Raw genomic sequence first — 18,840 nt, 5'->3', positions numbered from 1 at the left:
TTAAGGAACATACATACCGTTCTCCATAGTGGCTTTATCAGTTTACATTCCCACCAACAGTGCAAGAGGGTTCCCTTTTCTCCACACCCTCTCCAGCATGTGTTGTTTGTAGATTTTCTGATGATACCCATTTTAACCAGTGTGAGGTGATGCCTCATTGTAGTTTTGATTTGCATATCTCTAGTGATTAGTGACGCTGAGCATCCTTTCATATGTCTGTTGCAAATCTGTATATCTTATTTGGAGAAATGTCTAGGTCTTTTGCCCATTTTTGGATTGGGTTGTTTCTATTTTTGATATTCAGCTACATGAGCGGCTTGTATATTTTGGAAATTAATCCCTTGTCAGTTGCTTCATTTGCAAATATTTTCTCCCATTCTGAGGGTTGTCATTTCGTCTTGTTTATGGTTTCCTTTGCTGTGCAAAAGCTTTTAAGTTTCATTAGGTCCCATTTGTTTATTTTTGTTTTTATTTCCATTACTCTACGAGGTGGGTCAAAAAAGATCTTGCTGCGATTTATGTCAAAGAGTGTTCTTCCTATATTTTCCTCTAAGAGTTTTATGGTGTCTGGTCTTACATTTAGGTCTTTAATCCATTTTGAGTTTATTTTTGTGTATGGTTTTACGGAGTGTTCTAATTTCATCCTTTTACATGTAGCTGTCCAGTTTTCCCAGCACCACTTATTGAAGAGACTGTCTTTTCTCCATTGTATATCCTTGCCTCCTTTGTCATAGATTAGTTGACCATAGGTGTGTGGGTTTATCTCTGGGCTTTCTATCCTGTTCCATTGCTCTACATTTCTGTTTTTGTGCCAGTACCATATTGTCTTGATTACTGTAGCTCTGTAGTATAGTCTGAAGTCAGGGAGTCTGATTCCTCCAGCTCCGTTTTTTCCCCTCAAGATTGCTTTGGCTATTCAGGATCTTTTGTGTCTCCATACAAATTTTAAGATTTTTTGTTCTAGTTCCGTAAAAAATGCCACTGGTAATTTGATGGGGATTGCATTGAATCTGTAGATTGCTTTGGGTAGTATAGTCATTTTCACAATATTGATTCTTCCAATCCAAGAACATGGTATATCTCTCCATCTGTTTGTGTCATCTTAGATTTCTTTCATCAGTGTCTTTATAGGTTTCTGAGTACAGGTCTTTTACCTCCTTAGGTAGGTTTATTCCTAGGTATTTTATTCTTTTTCTTGCAATAGTGAATGGGATTGTTTCCTTAATTTCTCTTTCTGATCTTTCATTGTTAGTGTATAGGAATTCAAAAGATTTCTGTGCATTAATTTTGTATCCTGCAACTTTACCAAATTCATTGATTAGCTCTAGTAGTTTTCTGGTGGCATCTTTAGGATTATCTATGTATAGTATCATGTCATCTGCAAACAGTGACTGTTCTACTTCTTCTTTTCCAATTTTTATTCCTTTTATTTCTTTTTCTTCTCTGATTGCTGTGTGGCTAGGACTTCCAAAACTATGTTGAATAAGAGTGGCGAGAGTGGACATCCTTGTCTTATTCCTGATGTTAGAGGAAATGCTTTCAGTTTTTCACCATTGAGAGTGATCTTTGCTGTTGGTTTGTCATATATGGCCTTTATTATGATGAGGTAGGTTCCCTCTGTGCCCACTTTCTGGAGAGTTTTTGTCCTAAATGGGTGTTGAATTTTGTCAAAAGCTTTTCCTACATCTATTGAGCTAATCATATGGTTTTTATTCAATTTGTTAATATGGTATATCACATTGATTGATTTGCATATATTGAAGAATCCTTGCATCCCTGGATAAATCCCACTTGATCATGGTGTATGATCCTTTTAATGTGTTGTTGGATTCTGTTTGTTAGTATTTTGTTGAGGATTTTTGCATCTATGTTCATCAGTGATATTGGTCTGTAATTTTCCTTTTTTGTAGTATCTTTGTCTGGTTTTGGTATCAGGGTGATGGTGGCCTCGTAGAATGAGTTTGGGAGTGTGTTCCTCTGTACTTTTTTGGAAGAGTTTGAGAAGGATGGATGTTAGCTCTTCTCTATGTTTGATAGAATTCACCTGTGAAGCCATCTGGTCCTGGACTTGTTTGTTGGAAGATTTTTCATCACAGTTTCAATTTCATCACTTGTGATTGGTCTGTTCATATTTTCTGTTTCTTCCTGGTTCAGTCTTGGAAGGTTATACCTTTCTAAGAATTTGTCCATTTCTTCCAGGTTGTCCACTTTATTGGCATAGAATTGCTTGTAGTAGTCTCTTACAATGCTTTGTATTTCTGCGGTGTCCGTTGTAACTTCTCCTCTTTCATTTCTAATTTTATTGATTTGAGTCCTCTCCCTCTTTTTCTTGATGAGTCTGGCTAAAGGTTTATCAATTTTGTTTATCTTGTCAAAGAACCAGCTTTTAGTTTTATTGATCTTTGTTATTGTTTTCTTTGTTTCTATTTCATTTATTTCTGCTCTGATCTTTATGATTTCTTTCCTTCTGCTAACTTTGGGTTTTGTTTGTTCTTCTTTCTCTAGTTGCTTTAGGTGTAAGCTTAGGTTGTTTATTTGAGATTTTTCTTGTTTCTTGAGGTGGGATTGTATTGCTATAAACTTCCCTCTTTGAACTGCTTTTGCTGTATCCCATAGGTTTTGGATCGTCGTGTTTTCGTTGTCATTTGTCTCTAGGTATTTTTTGATTTCCTCTTTGATTTCTTCAGTGATCTCTTGGTTATTTAGTAACGTATTGTTTAGCCTCCATGTGTTTATGCTTTTTACGTTCTCTTCCCTGTAATTCATTTCTAATCTCATAGCGTTGTGGTCAGAAAAGATGCTTGATATGATTTCAATTTTCTAAAATTTACCAAGGCTTGACTTGTGACCCAAGATGTGATCTATCCTGGAGAATGTTCTGTGTGCACTTGAGAAGAAAGTGTGATCTGCTGTTTTTGGATGGAATGTCCTATAAATATCAATTCTGTCTGGTCTGTCGTGTCATTTAAAGCTTGTGTTTCCTTATTTTCTGTCTGGATGATCTGTCCATCCGTGTAAGTGAGGTGTTAAAATCCCTCACTATTGTGTCACTGTCGATTTCTTCTTTTATAGCTGTTAGCATTTGCCTTATGTATTGAGGTGCTCCTATGTTGGGTGCATAAACATTTATAATTCTTACATCTTCTTCTTGGATTGATCTCTTGATCATAATGTAGTGTCCTTTCTTGTTTCTCTTGTAACATTCTTTATTTTAAAGTCTATTTTATCTGATGTGAGTATTGCTACTCCAGCTTTCTTTTGATTTCCATTTGCATGGAATATCTTTTTCCATCCCCTCACTTTCAGACTGTATGTGTCCCTAGGTCTGAAGTGGGTCTCTTGTAGACAGCATATATATGGATCTTGTTTTTGTATCCATTCAGCGAGCCTGTGTCTTTTGGTTGGAGCATTTAATCCATTCACGTTTAAGGTAATTATTGATATGTATGTTCCTATTAACATTTTCTTAATTGTTTTGGGTTTGTTTTTGTCGGGGGGGGTCTTCTCTTGTGTTTCCCACTTAGAGAAGTTCCTTTAGCATTTGTTGTAGAGCTGGTTTGCTGGTGCTGAATTCTCTTAGCTTTTGCTTGTCTGTAAAGCTTTTGATTTCTCCATCGAATCTGAATGAGATCCTTGCCGGGTAGAGTTACCTTGGTTGTAGGTTCTTCCCTTTCATCACTTTAAATATATCATGTCACTCCCTCCAGGCTTGTAGTTTCTGCTGAGAAAACAGCTGTTAACCTTATGGGAGTTCCATTGTATGTTATTTGTTGTTTTTCCCTTGTTGCTTTTAATAATTTTTCTTTGTCTTTAATTTTTCTCAATTTCATTACTGTGTGTCTCAGTGTGTTTCTCCTTGGGATTCTCTGCGCTTCCTGGACTTGGGTGGCTATTTCCTTTCCCATGTTAGGGAAGTTGTCGACAGTAATCTCTTCAAATATTTTCTTGGGTTCTTTCTCTCCTTTCTCCTTCTGGGACCCCTATAATGTGAATGTTGGTGCGTCTAATGTTGTCCCAGAGGTCTCTTAGGCTGTCTTCATTTCTTTTCATTCTTTTTTCTTTATTCTGTTCCACAGCAGTGAATTCCACCATTCTGTCTTCCAGGTCACTTATCCGTTCTTCTGCCTCAGTTATTCTGCTATTGATTCCTTCTAGTGTAGTTTTCATTTCAGTTATTGTATTGTTCATCTCTGTTTGTTTGTTCTTTAATTCTTCTAGGTGTTTGTTCTCTAATTCTTCTAGGTCTTTGTTAAACATTTCTTGCATGTTCTCAATCTTTCCCTCCATTCTTTTTCCAAGGTCCTGGATCATCTTCACTATCATTATTCTCAGTTCTTTTTCTGAAGTTTGCCTATCTCCACTTCATTTAGTTGTTTTTCTGAGGTTTTACCTTGTTCCTTCACCTGGTACATAGTCCTCTGTCTTTTCATTTTGTCTGTCTTTCTATGAATGTGGTTTTCATTGCACAGGCTGCAGGATTGTAGTTCTTCTTGCTTCTTCTGTCTGCCCTCTGCTGGATGAGGCTATGTAAGAGGCTTGTATAAGCTTCCTGATGGGAGGGACTGGTGGTGGGTAGAGCTGGGTGTTGCTCTGGTGGGCAGAGCTCAGTAAAACTTTAGTCTGCTTGTCTGCTGATGGGTGGGGCTGGGTTCCCTCCCTGTTGGTTGTTTGGCCTGAGGCGACCCAACACTGGAGCCTACCTGAGCTCTTTGGTGGGGCTAATGACAGATTCTGGGAGGGCTCACGCCGAGGAGTACTCCCCAGAACTTCTGCCAGTGTCCTCGTCCCCACAGTGAGCCACAGCTGACCCCTGCCTCTGCAGGAGACCCTGCAACACTAGCAGGTAGGTCTGGTTCAGTCTCCTATGGGATCACTGCTCCTTCCCCTGGGTCCCGATGTGCACACTACTTTGTGTGTGCCCTCCAAGAGTGGATGGAGTCTCTGTTTCCCCCAGTCCTGTCGAAGTCCTGTAATCAAATCCCACTAGCCTTCAAAGTCTGATTCTCTGGGAATTCCTCCTCCCGTTGTCGGACCTCCAGGTTGGGAAGCCTGATGTGGGCCTCAGAAGGTTCACTTTGGTGGGTGGACTTCTGTGCTATAATTGTTTTCCAGTTTGTGAGTCACCCACCCATCAGTTATGGGATTTGATTTTATCGTGATTGCACCCCTCCTACCGTCTCATTGTGGCTTCTCCTTTGTCTTTGGATGTGGGGTATCTTTTTTGGTGAGTTCCAGTGTCTTCCTGTCAATGATTGTTCAGCAGTTAGTTGTGATTCCAGTGCTCTCACAAGAGGGAGTGAGCGCACGTCCTTCTCCTCCATCTTGAACCAATCTCCAAAATTAGAAAGGTGTAGTTCTAACTAGCTGTTTTCAATTGAACTGTTTTTATAGTGTCTTCCAGATTTCTCGCCATTGTTTGAACTAGATTATCAGAGGACTCATATTGTTGGCATTTGCATTGTCTTCCGATTAAGAAATTTTTTGTGAACCCTCTTTGTACACTTTGAATAGCCTTAAACAAGTATCATAAAGTTAAACTACTTTATTTGGCCTCTTTGTTCTGCTGCAAAGAATTCTGTGAGTTTAGTGCTAGAACAAATCTTAATGATCTTTGAAGTTACTAAAAGATGCCCAACCAGGATTTTCTCATCACCCAGGCTTTAGGATTGTTGAGGTGCTAAATGAGAATGTCTCCATTAACGTATACCACATACCTTGCCTGCGTTTTATCTAACTTCCTCCCTTACAACATGCTGGGTGGCAGCAGCAGTGGTTGGTGGTGGTAGTAGTTGGTGGTACCACCCGTATTATAAAGGTAAGGAAATGGGCCAGGATTCCAGGCCTACTGAGTGACTCTCAAGTCTTTTCTCTCTGTTAGACTCTGCTACTTTTTAGTGCCTAATGTATTTAATGTCTAGAATATAGTGTTTAGCAGAATAGGAAGAGCTGACATGCTTGAAGACTAGAACTTTGGGGGTAGAGGTCTTAACATCACACACTTCAGTATTGGCTTCACAAAACCACAATACCTACATGTCATGAAACCCCACCAGATCTATAAATTTTGTCTTAAAGGTTAAATCTGGCCTTCATTTGGTGCCTTAACTGCCTTCCTGTCTTCCAGTTTGGAAGGATGAAACATCACCACAAGCCCAAGGAGGGTATTTTATCTTGGATTTTTCAACCCAAGGATGAGATTCAACATAGCTATCACTTTTGTGGGCAGCCTGCTGCAAAAGACCACTGAGGTAGTGACTGAAACATGCTTTGGATCCACCCCTAGTCAGTTTACTGTGATTCTTTTCTATTACTACTTCTTGCAATTGGGAGACCCAAGTGGTAGCTGGGCCCAGCATCAGGGAATCCTTGTGTGGCAATTAAGTCAAGATGTCGTCAACATCCAGCAATTTTAGCAATATAGATATGTAGCACTAATCCTACAGCACCTAAAACAAGTTGCAGAGAAATACTTGTTGAGCACCTGCTACATGCCATGCAGTGTTCCAGGATTAAGGATACAGCAACAAACAGAACATCTGGCCTTCATTGTTTTTGTCATAACCAAGCTTTTTAGAAATGCACCTAAACTAAGAGGAAATAGACTTTGAGATCAAGAGCATTTCAATACAGTGCATTAAATGGTAGACTTAACCACATTTGAGGTGTGTGAAGTGTTTTTGATTCTTGGTTCTCAGTTGTGTCCTCAAAAGGTAGACAGGGAATGGATTGTTGCTGTGTTTTAACAAGTTCACCAACTTCCGTGCACGCCAGTAGCACCAAATTAGTAAGCTGGTCTACTCTGCTGATTATTTAAAACTACAATTTATTTTGTGGTTTGTGACTTGGACTTTTCATTTGTAACATCCAGTAGATTTTTCGGTTACTTCTAAGTGTATTTCTCCCCATGTTTCTGGATACCATGCATTCAACAAACTGAAAGGAATGAAATTTAGAAGCCAGAAGACCAGAGTTTTTCTGGCTGTCTCACTTGAACACCTTTCATCTTGCCAAGACATTTTGATGTCTCTAAATCTATTTTTCTCTTCCATAAAATAATATGAAATCATCTACATCACAGGATTGTTTGGGGAAGAGTGTGATAATGTATTCAAAACACTTTGCAGTCTACCGTGCAAATGTAAGGAACGATTTGGTCAACCACAAATATGTGCTATATACTGTCTTTTGAGTGCTGAAGGCAGGAAGCTGAATAAGACACGGGAATAATGACAAGAAGCACACAAACATTTTGGGGCTTTGAGCCAAACCGTAAGTCATGTGGTGTTTAGCCTATAGGGTATGTCTAATGAGGGAGAAAACCAGAAAGAGGCAGAGGCAGTTCATGGAAAACCTTGAATGCTGTGCAAAGTAGCCTGATCTTCATTCTATCAGCAATGGGCATCACTGAAGGGCTTTCTTGAGCATTGTTTTACATATCTAAGAAAAATCAGTGGGACTTGGTGCCTGGTGGTTTGGATGTAGAATAAGTCAACCATTAATGTTGTTTTTACTTGTGTATAATTCTCATGCTAATGTCAGAAATAGTGACAATTACAATGTCAGTAATAATAGTGACAGCTTTTAAAACTTGGGAAATGAAAGTGATAGTGCCTCAAACAAGCTGCCCAGCAGTCACTGCCAAGCTTGTAAATGAATGGGGAAGCATTCAGAGCTGAAGAATCAGGGTAGAGATGAGTCTCCTAAGTGATCTCTCTTCTCCTGATCGAGTTATCCTTTAATACCTAATGCCTCTTGCTAAATGTTTCAATAGTGCCCTTATCTCCAAGGACTGAGTCCACACTCCTTGACTTCAGTCTGATGTTCAAGGTATCGTTTAAGAGTTTGGCCTTACTGCATCTGCCTTACCAGCCTGCCTCTCTTGGTCCCCTCTACAAATAAATCATCCCATCCAGGTGGACTTACTCCAGTCACTCAGTGATCCATGCTCACCTTCGAAGGAACTTCTCTCTCTCCTCCCTTCAGTCAACATCCAGAACCTACTTCAGGGTCCCAATTTCTGACCTTAACTATACCAGCCCCCTCAACCCGCAACTCTTCCTCTCCAGTTGTATGTGCTTTTCCCATCATACTTGGATTATGCAACTACTATGACATTGCTGTTGTATTAATCTATCAGCTCTACTAATAAGCTAGACTCTAGCTTATCAGCACAATTGGCTCGTGTATATACAGGAGGAGAGAGTAAATAAAGCATTTCATGGAATTTGTAGAGCCAGGTAAGGGCTTAGAAGCCAGCCAATCCAACTATGTCATTCTACAAATAAGGAAACTGAGGGAAAGAAACACGAAGCCAATAACCCAAGGTATCACAGCTAGTGGCAGAGCCTTGACTGAAGTGGAGGTCTCTGGATTCCCAGCTCCCTCAACACTGCCATTGTCTTCCTATTGTAACTAACTATTATTTTCTCTTTGGAGTAAGTCCTAATTACAAATTTATTGTGTCAGTCATTCAACAACATGGAGGACCATTAATTTTAAGGTAGTGTACTAGGTTACAAGAAAAGACATGGTGCCTGTCTTCAAGAGACCTTGGTCTGGAGGAGAATGTGGGCAAGATGTACCACTGGAATATGGAAACAACAAATTTCAACTTTTATTTGTTTTATTGTTATCATTTTAGTTTTGTTTTTTCTGATGGAGTGCTCAAGGTTGTTCAAGGTTTGGATCCTACTGGCCTGGGTAGGCACTGTTCTAAAAGCAAGTTAAAAATGGGCCTTTCCTCAAGAGCTTTCCATTTAAAGTTGTTAAATTATCCAGGCTATACCAGCAAGCCAGCTTCAAGCTTTGGCTACTTACCAAGGGTTGTGCAGTGTGGGTGAGATCATCCAGATCTGCTGAAGGAACCATGGCCAGAGGTGAGTGGGCTGCTCACACACACCTGAGTCTACTTTCCTATTAAAAGCAATAAAGGTTTAAAAATGAGGTAAGTTGGTCACAGGTCGTACCCTAGATCAGAAGAGACTGAGGCAGGAAGTGCACCAAAACTTGGGTGGGTTTTGACCATTAAGAGCCCTGAGGCTATAGCCCTAGTCCACACGGTGAAATGGGCAGGGAGGTAGGGGCACCAGTGTTTATCTCCTTTGTGAACTAAGGGCTAGGAGAGAGAGCTGCAGAATGAGGTTCTTCCATCACACATCATTTAGGGCTAATAATACTCTGGATTTGCTTTACTGTGTCCACTGCTTTTAACATACAATCCCAGCTGATTTTGCTGTGGAGACAGAGACAGAATTGCTCCCTTCACTGTCCCCTCCCTCCACTTCACCCACTAAACCCTGTTTACCATTTCAAATTTCAAGTGACAGGAAAGCAAAGAAGTTCCATAATCAACACAGGCTAGTGACTGCAGTCCTTTTCTTTTGGATTACTTCCTGATACTTTCTTGCCAAGTTGCCTTGACAAAACACACAAGGTACCTGCGTGCGTTATGTTAGTAAATGGCACAGGGCCCTACTGCCTTTGGCCTCTCTGCCCTCTGGCTTCAGAATTGACCAGTCGAATGGTCTGTGGAATCAGCTTCTCGCCTCTGAGTGATCCTGCTCCAGTGCCGCAATCCCGGGAAGTTAAAGCATCAATAAAGCAGTCAAACTTCGGGGCCACAGCGTGGGTGAGGTGAGAGCACTGAGCAGGGAATGGTACATACACGAACCTCTTTAAAGGTAGACTTTTTCCCCTTTGGTCCCCCACTGTCTCACTGGGGAGAGAGCAGAGACCAAGGGGTAGGAAAGTGAGGGGAGTAAGTGGCTAAAAATGTCTCTTTCTGGGGCAGTCATTCCATTCTTTGAAAATGCAGAGAATTTGGTGTATGGGGGGGGGGGGTGGTTCACAGGTTGGGGGGCAGTAGGGGAGACACAAACCCAAATAACATACCTTCTAGTTGGTTCTCTCTCTAGGACTAATTCTGTCTTACTAAATAAGCAGCACTTGGCCTCTCCATGGGTGTCTGCTAACTGTGTGCTTCTGAATAAACACAACTTTCTAATGCCATTTATTCACAGTAACACCAGGCACTTCACACTGAAACCCAGCACCATTAGAGCAGCAACAGCAATACTAGAAAGAAATGCGGAAGTCCCAGCCCCACCCCAGACCAAGGGAATCGGGAGCCCAGGTGAGTGTGCTGCACTGGAGCTGGAGAATCCCTGCATTACAGCACTCTCTCGTGTTCCACCTCCTAACTCCAGCTGGTGACACAAGGGTCTCTCCCACTGGCCCTAGAGAACAACTGTGTGGAAGTGCCTCACATCCTGATACAAGAGCACCCACACCTCCCTCAGGAGCTCCCAAACTTGCTCAGGAGGAAAAGAACAAAAAGTATAAGTGTGTGTGATGGGAGGAGGGGTTCCATGCATATCATAATGAAAAGGGGATCTGTTAAGATATAAATAAATCATTTGCCATCTTCTTTTGGCTTGCAGTGTAGAAGTTATCTATTATGTTTGCTAACTGGGCAAAGTTCATTCTTAATAAATTCAAGTCATGTCCAGAACAGAAAGACAGCTTGAGAAACACTGGTCTTGAAAAAAAATTCCTATAGTGAATTTACTGCTCTTACTTGAACCTTCTGTACACGGCGGATTTGTATTGACGTTTTGCTGTTCCGTGTCCTCTTGTTTGAGCTCAGACCCTTCAATGTGAGATGTTCTCTTTGGATTTAATTCTCCATCCTCTCCAAAGATGAGGAAAAATCCTGTGCTGCCACATGCATCTCACTGCTCATCAAATCACCCGAGCAGTAAGGGGACGAAACTTCTTCCCCATCTCCTGTCCAGCTTGCCCCACTCTCAAGAGGGCCGACCAGACAAGTCATCACATGCCATTTGGGGAGAAAAATTCAAACTGATTTTCAAGTATCTGGGCTTGGTTCTCAGTGGCTCATACACACCTGTTCACCTCTAACTATGGCAGAAGTATAGTCAAAAATCACCAGTAACTGGGATTTTAAAGAGGCCAGCCTCAGCTATATAAGCTGTACTTTCAGTTGATACAGCTTATGTACATACCTGCAATGGCCATTTGGTTTTGGCTGCCCAACCTTTATGGCCTCTTCCTCTCAACTAACCGTCACACCCCCAATATCCAAAAGTAGTCCACGATGATAAATCTGAACTATTCAAAGTATAAGGAAGGTAGTTTTAATGTATGTATAACCTTGACCTGCTGTTCCTGTTGTAGAGTGGGAGAAGACAATGGGAATGATAAATGGGTCTTGGGACACCTAGTGTGAATTACAGGGTACCACTCTGGCCAGACTTTAAAGCTTCCAGGTCTCAGGCAGGCCTATGGTTAATCCAAACAAAAAAGGTTACTGCTTACACTTATCAGTATTAACCTCCTTTTCATAATTTACTGGAACTGGGGGAAAAAAGTATAACAAAATGTACACAATTTAGTAACTGTACAAAACATTAGTTTAGCAAGATATTGGTTACAGTCACCAAAATGAAGACTCAGAATACTTCTCACTGCCACTTGCATGAAAAATTCAGATAAATAAGAAGTCACTGGCTGAAAAGTCACAACAGAAGCAATGTAAACTTTACATACAACAGAAAATGTCAATCTTCCCCAACAATGCAGACACAATCACTCAGAGGCTCTCCGTGCTGCCACGGCTTTCCTGGAATGTTTCTCAGAGTCCATCTTCTACATGAGCCATCAGCTTTCCAAGACCAACACTTGAAGCATTAGATGTAATACAAAATAAGGAGTTCTTTATTATTTATACAAAAGTTGTACATTAAAAAAAAAATTAAGATTCAACAACTCTGCTGACCCCCTGAGGAAGATTTTATGGGTCCATCAAAGAGCCCTGTGTGGATGTTTCGGTCACCAACCTCCTGGCCACAGGACAAGGGACACTCCCTCCACGGCCATTCACACGGCGCCTTCACTGGCTCTGAAAGCTGACTTGCCCCTTCATTAGGCTCAACAAGCAAGCCAGGCTTTCCTGGACAACATTAAAGAACACTGCCTTCTCTGGCCCAAGCTTAGAGTGTTTTACCAGTATATCGGGTGATTTTTGTTTATTTCTTGAACACTTTCAATAAACTCCCAGCACAAGAAGCTTTATTACAACATACACAGATTTGGTACAGTTCTTTACAAAAAACTACCTAGATTTTTCAGCTAAATAAATTTAAGTGTCTTTTAAGAAATTAAACTTGGCTTCGAGAAATGGTAATTTTCTTCCAAACCTGTGTTTTCTACCCCCTGAGTTCTAAGAGAGGTCACAGACTTGTATGTCATTGATATAAAGAGTCACCTTTGTCTAAGCAATAGTAAGAGCTCTTGTATCTTTCATAAAAAGCACAAAACTCTGTTTCTTAAAGGCTTATATGCTGAAAGATATGTTATAGCCAATCTAGACAAACATTTGTATTTAGACAAGAGTCCTCTCTGAACAAACAGCCTGCAGAGATAAATGCAGTGATTTTGCTTCTTGAAAGAGAACTATTTAGCACTGCTTAGCACATTATTCTGTAATTTGGGAATAAGAGTAAATCTTCCTTTGAAGAAAGCAGGTCCCCTTCTGAAGAATCATCATGTTGCCTGTCCCCGCAAAAATCAAAATAGACCAGCACCAAATGAAGTATTCGTTTACAAAAAAATAAACTTAGCTCTCTTTTTTTTTTAAAGGTCTACAACCCAGACTTAATAAATTAACTATGAAATCAGGAGTTTTGTCAGCTATAATATAATTTAAAAATCCATTTTCAACCCAGGATTGGGGCTGGGGCGGGTGTGGACAGGAGGAGGGTTTAATCTCACACTGATCACCATGAACTCCAAGAATTTTATCAAAAGAAAACTTGGTTTTCCAGCTGTATTCTCTTTCAGAGGTGTGCTGTAGATTACCATCTGTGATACTGTAAAGGCATAATATCCATGTTGAGATCTTTCCAAAGAGCACAGCATGTAAAGCATGTAAACTTCTCAGATCTGAGAACTCTGCCTGGAAAGAAGAACCTCAGACTTTCTGAAAGAGCCAAAAACCAAGCAGTTGTCTCACTGATCATGTCTATTCATCCTCAACAAGACACTGCATCGAGCTTGTTTAATTCACAGATTTTATGTTAGTCCTTTAGAACCCAACGCCTGTGTTTCAGTTCTGAACTGTCGGGCTATTCAAGCTGCCTTCTTAGTGCAAGTTCCTTGGAGGTCTTGTAAATTTACCTTTGACCTATAGCAGAAAAAGGCAAAGGAGAGATATACAAAATATCAGGAATGCAAAATTTTAAGTTAGGACTTGTATCTCAGAAGTAGGTTTTTCTACTGCGTATTTTAAGTACAGGGAAAACATACTAAACAAATCTTTAAGTCTTACCTGTTGTGAATCATGTGACTTCTGACAAGATGTCCTGCTGCCAATGCTGCCATCAGAGACAATTCTCCAGCCATCACTGTACCGCACACAATTCGGGCAAGCTGCCGGGCGTTTTCCCCGGGATTGTCTTTGCACGGTCCTTGAACACCTAGCATCTGCAGCCAGGGACAGACACAGCAGGACTCACCCTTCAAGGCACGGCAACAACTTCCTACTCAATCAACTAAAATGAGGGCAACTACAATGGCATTAGAATAGAACCAGGCTCCAGGGGAAGTACTACATTTCCAAGATCTGATAGCCAGTACTAACAAACAATGGAATACACCACAGTGAACCTAACATCCACAGCCTGGCTGGAAGTGCACTTACTCAGAGCAGATGAACAATCATTTGCTCTCTTAATCTACTTTCTCAGTTTACTAAGCCGGTGCCTGAACATGCTTTACTTGGACACACTGGATTAGGCTGGTGGGAAACGAATGAAAAGACCGGCTAAAATATAGAGGGGAGCGATATGTGGTATCAGGTAGAAACACAAAGAATCCCAACGAGTCAGAAGTGGGCTTGAGGTCACTGGAGCCTGTGCCCCATGTGTCTTACCTGCAGACATGCTTGCTGAGGGAGCAGGTTAGTCCCACCACCCACAGTCCCTATTTCTATAGATGGCATGGTGCAGCTGATATACAAGTCTTCATTTGTGGGACCGCTTGCTTCTATTAACGTAATACAGTTTGAACTACTAACATTCTGTGCTGCATCCTTAAAAAAAACAGAAAGGAATAAATATAAAACTTCTCTCACTTAGAACAACGACAGACAAGAAAGGTGGAGGCTGGCGCCCTCACCTGTCCACAGGCAATGTAGACGGCAGTTACAATGTTTGCTGCGTGGGCATTGTAGCCACCGATGCTCCCAGCCATGGCAGAGCCCACCAGATTTTTATTAATGTTGACCTCAATCATAGCCTCTGTAGTAGTCTTTAGTACCTAGAAAACAGAGTGGTGCACATCTTACATCTTCCCCCAGAAGATTCAGGAGTGGGTTACCCAAATCTACTGTCTGTACCTCCAGAAAACAAAGGAGTGTAGACGTGGCCCCATATAAGCCCCATCCTCAATAAAAAGATTATCAGTAAGGTTTGTTCCTGTGAATGCCACCCACAGGCAGATGGGCGAGATAAGATAAAACACACCCATATATTCAAGTTTACTTAGCCCTTAATATTACTTTTCCCAATTTTGTAATCCAATGAAAGATTAACAAAATAAAACAGTCATCCAATCACTCACTTCTCTGACAACCTTGGCTGGAATTACAGCTTCACAAACAACAGACTTTCCTCTTCCCTCTATCCAATTTATAGCAGCAGGTTTCTTGTCAGTACAATAGTTACCACTAACTGCCAGAATCTGCATTTCAGGAAAATACTCATGAAGTTTTGAAAGTGCTTTCTCTGTACCCTATTAGCCAAAAAAAACAAACAGCAAACAACAACAAAAACTATATTAAAACACAGTTATTTATAAATCAGAGGCTTTATTTGTATCTAATAATACTAGCACTTCTAAATATAATAACTATAATAATCTTTTCCTAATATGTTTTTAGATATGAAAATGGAGTTCTTTGTAGTCATTGAATAGGATCATGAGAATATAATGAGAATATTAAAAAAACACTCATTGAGAATATAATACTATATTCATGTCACTGGGGAGTGAGTACTCAATCCACCATCAACATGTAATAAATTCCCTCTTTTAGTTATTAAATTGTTACCTAAAGGCCCAAGTTACCAAGCCTGTAAAGAGAAGTCAGACATTAAAGTAAATCTTGTTGTTAATGGAAAGTCATTAGGATTTACATAAAATGTAAACAAGCCTTCCAATGACTTCCAATTAAGTTAAATTAATTCAATTAACTCACACTTCAAAAACAAAACATACTTATTGACAATTTAAGTTTGTTTTTTTTTTAAATTGTGGTAAAATACACATAACATAGAATTTACCATCTTAAGTATTTTCAAGTGTATAGTTCAGTAGTGTTAAGTACATTCACATTGTGTGTGAGCAATCTCCAGAACTCTTCGTCTTGCAAAACTGAAACTCTATACCCATTAAACAACTCCTCATTCCACTTAGCCCCTGGTAACCACCCTTCTTTCGGTCCCTATGAATTTAACTAATCTAGGGAACTCTTAAGTGGGAATCATACAGTCTTTGTCTTTCTGTGACCAGACTATTTCACTTAGTAAGTGAACCTCAAGGCTCATCCACATTTAGCATGTGTCAGAATTTCCTTTCTTTTTAGGGTTGAATAACATTCCACTGTATGTACATACCACACTTTATTTATCCATTCATCTGCTGAGGGACACTTGGGCTGCTTCTAGCTTTTGGCTATTGTGAATGCTGCTATGAACATGGCTATACAAACGTCTTTTTGAGACCCTGCTTGTAATTCTATTTTTATTTTTTTCAGGAACTGCTACACTATTTATTGGAAATTTTTAAAGCGTATGTATTTAGTCACTATACTCTCTTTCTGAATAGTCCTTATAACAGGTAAAGCACAATTAGCCTAGCTAATTGACTTTAACATTTTACATTTCTATCTGATAAATAACAAATATCAGTAGAATAAAATTTAAGCTATACACAATCTTCTTATAAGGAGATAATTAAAATAAAGGAACTATACACACATGAACTTGGCTTCTTAAATATGTCTTGAAGCCTCTAGAAGAGGTCAGCTTTCAGGTTTAAGAAAGTTTTGAAGAACAAATCCCCAGATTCCTCCCAGCCCTTCTGAGTAGACCCAGAACATGTACAATGTTAAGTCTAAATTAAATATATCAAATACAAACAACACCAATCAACAAATGCCTGCTTTATATAACATGAGTTACATGAAACAATATTTACCTTTCAATAAAAATCTTTCAATCAATTAACTCTTTGAGTAAGTAGTATGTGTACATGGTACAAAATTCAAAAGTACAGGAGGGCATAAAGTAAAGAGCAAGTCTGTTCCCCCCTCCAGGGACAGTCACTCCTGCAAGTTCTCTTACAGTCCATCCATGCTCACCTTTGAAATCATGTTCATCCCCATGGCATCACCTGACCTCGACTGGAAACGGATGTAAAGGTTGCGTCCAGCCACACTCATATGAAGTTTCTGTAGACGTGCAAATCTGTAAATAAAAGAAGCAAAGACTTTCTATTTTTTACTTTTTAAGAAAATGGAAGTTGTCTTAAAGTCTAGCTTAGTTGGTTCATTTTACACATAAGAGAAAGCTCATGGAGACTACAGATTAAATGTACCTTCTTCTTTAATTAAACATTATATTAGAATACTACTTCAACTCTGTCTCATTCTTACCTGCTGCAAGAAGGGAGGGCTGCAGAAAGTCATGTCATCATAAATAAACTGTAAAAGTCCATATAAAAACAAGCATATAAGCTTGAACTATAGTGGGGTTATCATTTGTATTGATTATACTTCTTTATAAATTTAATTTTCTGTATTCAAAGTAAATCTGCTATACTAATATTTACCTCTATCCTGCTTGGAACATCTTTTTCTCAGGCAATTCTGCCCTAGGGCAAGTTTTGGTCAAAACTCTTCTAGGGCAAAGTAATAGTCTAATCAAAGTGAGCCTCGTAAAACCAACGCACAAACTTACCAGCTCACACTATTTTTTTCTAATTAACCTTTATGGAGCTATTCATTTGTATCAACATTCTGCTCCCCCCATCCCAACCAAGCATTAATATTACTCATTTTGAAAGAATGGATTTAAAGTTGACATTTTGTTACATCACCTTAGGCAGTCAATACGTTAACAGTTATGTTTAGCCATCCTAGAAGATGGCACTGGTTCTGAAATAAACATAAATGCACATATATGCCCACACACATACCTGCTGGTGCTGTCGAATGCCTCCTTTATCACTGTGAACCCTTCAGGTGTCTCGAGCCAGGCCTTGACCTCTGCAGAGTCACAAGCACGGGGCAAACGCACCACTGGGCCACGAGTCATCCCGTCTGCAAGGATTCGGCTGCTGGCACCTCCACCAAGCTATGCAGAGTATGTTACAAAAGCACATGTTAATCCTGAAAACAGTTTTGCTTGTCCCAAAAGGTGTCCTTGATTGTCCCCAAATTTCTTCTCACTGCCTAGAGTGTATCTTAAAACAGGCAAATATATAAATGCCAACTTACACCTATTGCTCTGCAGCCTCTATTAGTGCTGGCCACAAGACAACCTTCTGTTGTTGCCATTGGAACCTGAAATTCTTTTCCATCCAGGAACAGAGGTCCTGCCACTCCAACAGGGATGGGCATATAACCAATAACATTCTCACAGCAAGCTCCCATCACCTAAAAGGTAAAGTCAGGCACCAAGTGAAAATCTATATAGCAAACACCCAGCCCTTGTCGTTAATAACTTTCTTCAAACTTAATGCTTTAGTGTACTTTTCAACCAAATTTTTTATTTACTCTTTAAAAGTCTTGAGTAATGACTATAAATAACAACAGGAAAAATATTTTTGAATTTTGATGACCTATTTCATAAGCAGAATACAAAATTACAGTAAAATGAGTTAAAAAGGAAGATGTTTTATAAAACTATGTACGTATAAAAGACAAGTCAAGAGAAAGACTGAAAAACTAAAGACTAAAGCTACAAAGCAAACCTGCTCAAATCAAGGAAATAACATACCAAGGAGTAGTTATAGTCCCTGTAAGGCAGATACTGGAGAGAAGAAGGCTCTGGAAGTTTTTTGGAAAGTAACTGTCGACGAATAGATACACCTCGTTCATGGGTTTCCATCAGAGTTTCCAATTTGTAAGCTGGGATATGCTTAGCATCGACTAATTGGATGATCTCAGCATCACTAAGGAATTTTGCACCTTTCTAAAGAAATGGGGAAAAAAATGGAAGGGGGTTGATAGAGGGAAATGAAAAAAGACTTGAAGAACCATACTTCATACTCTTCATAATAAATAGACCATTTAATACAAACAGTGCTCTCCATAGAACTAAAACACAAATACTTTAAGAACCCAAAGGAATTTGAAGTTCTAAAGGAGATGATTTAAGTAGAAATAAGAACATCAAAATAAAAACAAATTCTTTATAAAAATGTGAAAACTAAACAAATGTTAAACCAAAACACTGAATTTTTCAAGTGATGTTCATAGAAAAAAAAAATTCCAATTAAGATTCTGACACCTACCCTATAAGTTTTGTAATACAGCATGACAGTTGAGATACTGGTACACGTCTTAATAAGAATGAGGGAAAGGAAATTGATAAAGAAAAACACAATCTATTCTCACTCATATGCACATAAATTAGGAATGAACCAGAGTAAGCAGAAACGGATGGAACACAACAGTCACGCTAACACATGAGCAGACTGTCGGCAGGACATCCTGTTCAAACATCAGAAAGAAAATAAGCCTCCTCAGGTGCATCA

At 39.6% G+C, this 18,840-nt stretch overlaps 1 protein-coding gene across 2 annotated transcripts in view; it reads right to left on the bottom strand.

Moving 5' to 3' along the window:
* Positions 1–11,713: 11,713 nt before the first annotated feature.
* Positions 11,714–18,840, bottom strand: part of HMGCR (3-hydroxy-3-methylglutaryl-CoA reductase) — an 87,472-nt gene continuing 80,345 nt past the window's right edge. For both annotated transcript variants that reach the window (XM_068535523.1, XM_068535522.1), the window contains exons 12-20: positions 18,081–18,275; positions 17,579–17,737; positions 17,278–17,435; positions 16,442–16,547; positions 14,641–14,811; positions 14,197–14,337; positions 13,952–14,110; positions 13,349–13,503; positions 11,714–13,204 (exon numbers count right to left, since the gene is read on the bottom strand). In XM_068535523.1, coding sequence (XP_068391624.1) covers positions 13,150–13,204; positions 13,349–13,503; positions 13,952–14,110; positions 14,197–14,337; positions 14,641–14,811; positions 16,442–16,547; positions 17,278–17,435; positions 17,579–17,737; positions 18,081–18,275 — 1,299 coding nt within the window. In that variant the 3' untranslated portion in view covers positions 11,714–13,149. The remainder of the gene's footprint in view (positions 13,205–13,348; positions 13,504–13,951; positions 14,111–14,196; positions 14,338–14,640; positions 14,812–16,441; positions 16,548–17,277; positions 17,436–17,578; positions 17,738–18,080; positions 18,276–18,840) is intronic.

The sequence above is a fragment of the Eschrichtius robustus genome, chromosome 2, assembly GCF_028021215.1.
Source record: "Eschrichtius robustus isolate mEscRob2 chromosome 2, mEscRob2.pri, whole genome shotgun sequence".
NCBI classification, from domain to species: Eukaryota; Metazoa; Chordata; class Mammalia; order Artiodactyla; family Eschrichtiidae; genus Eschrichtius; species Eschrichtius robustus.
Note: the sequence above shows the minus strand (reverse complement) of the source record. Positions and strands in the feature narration are given on the sequence as shown.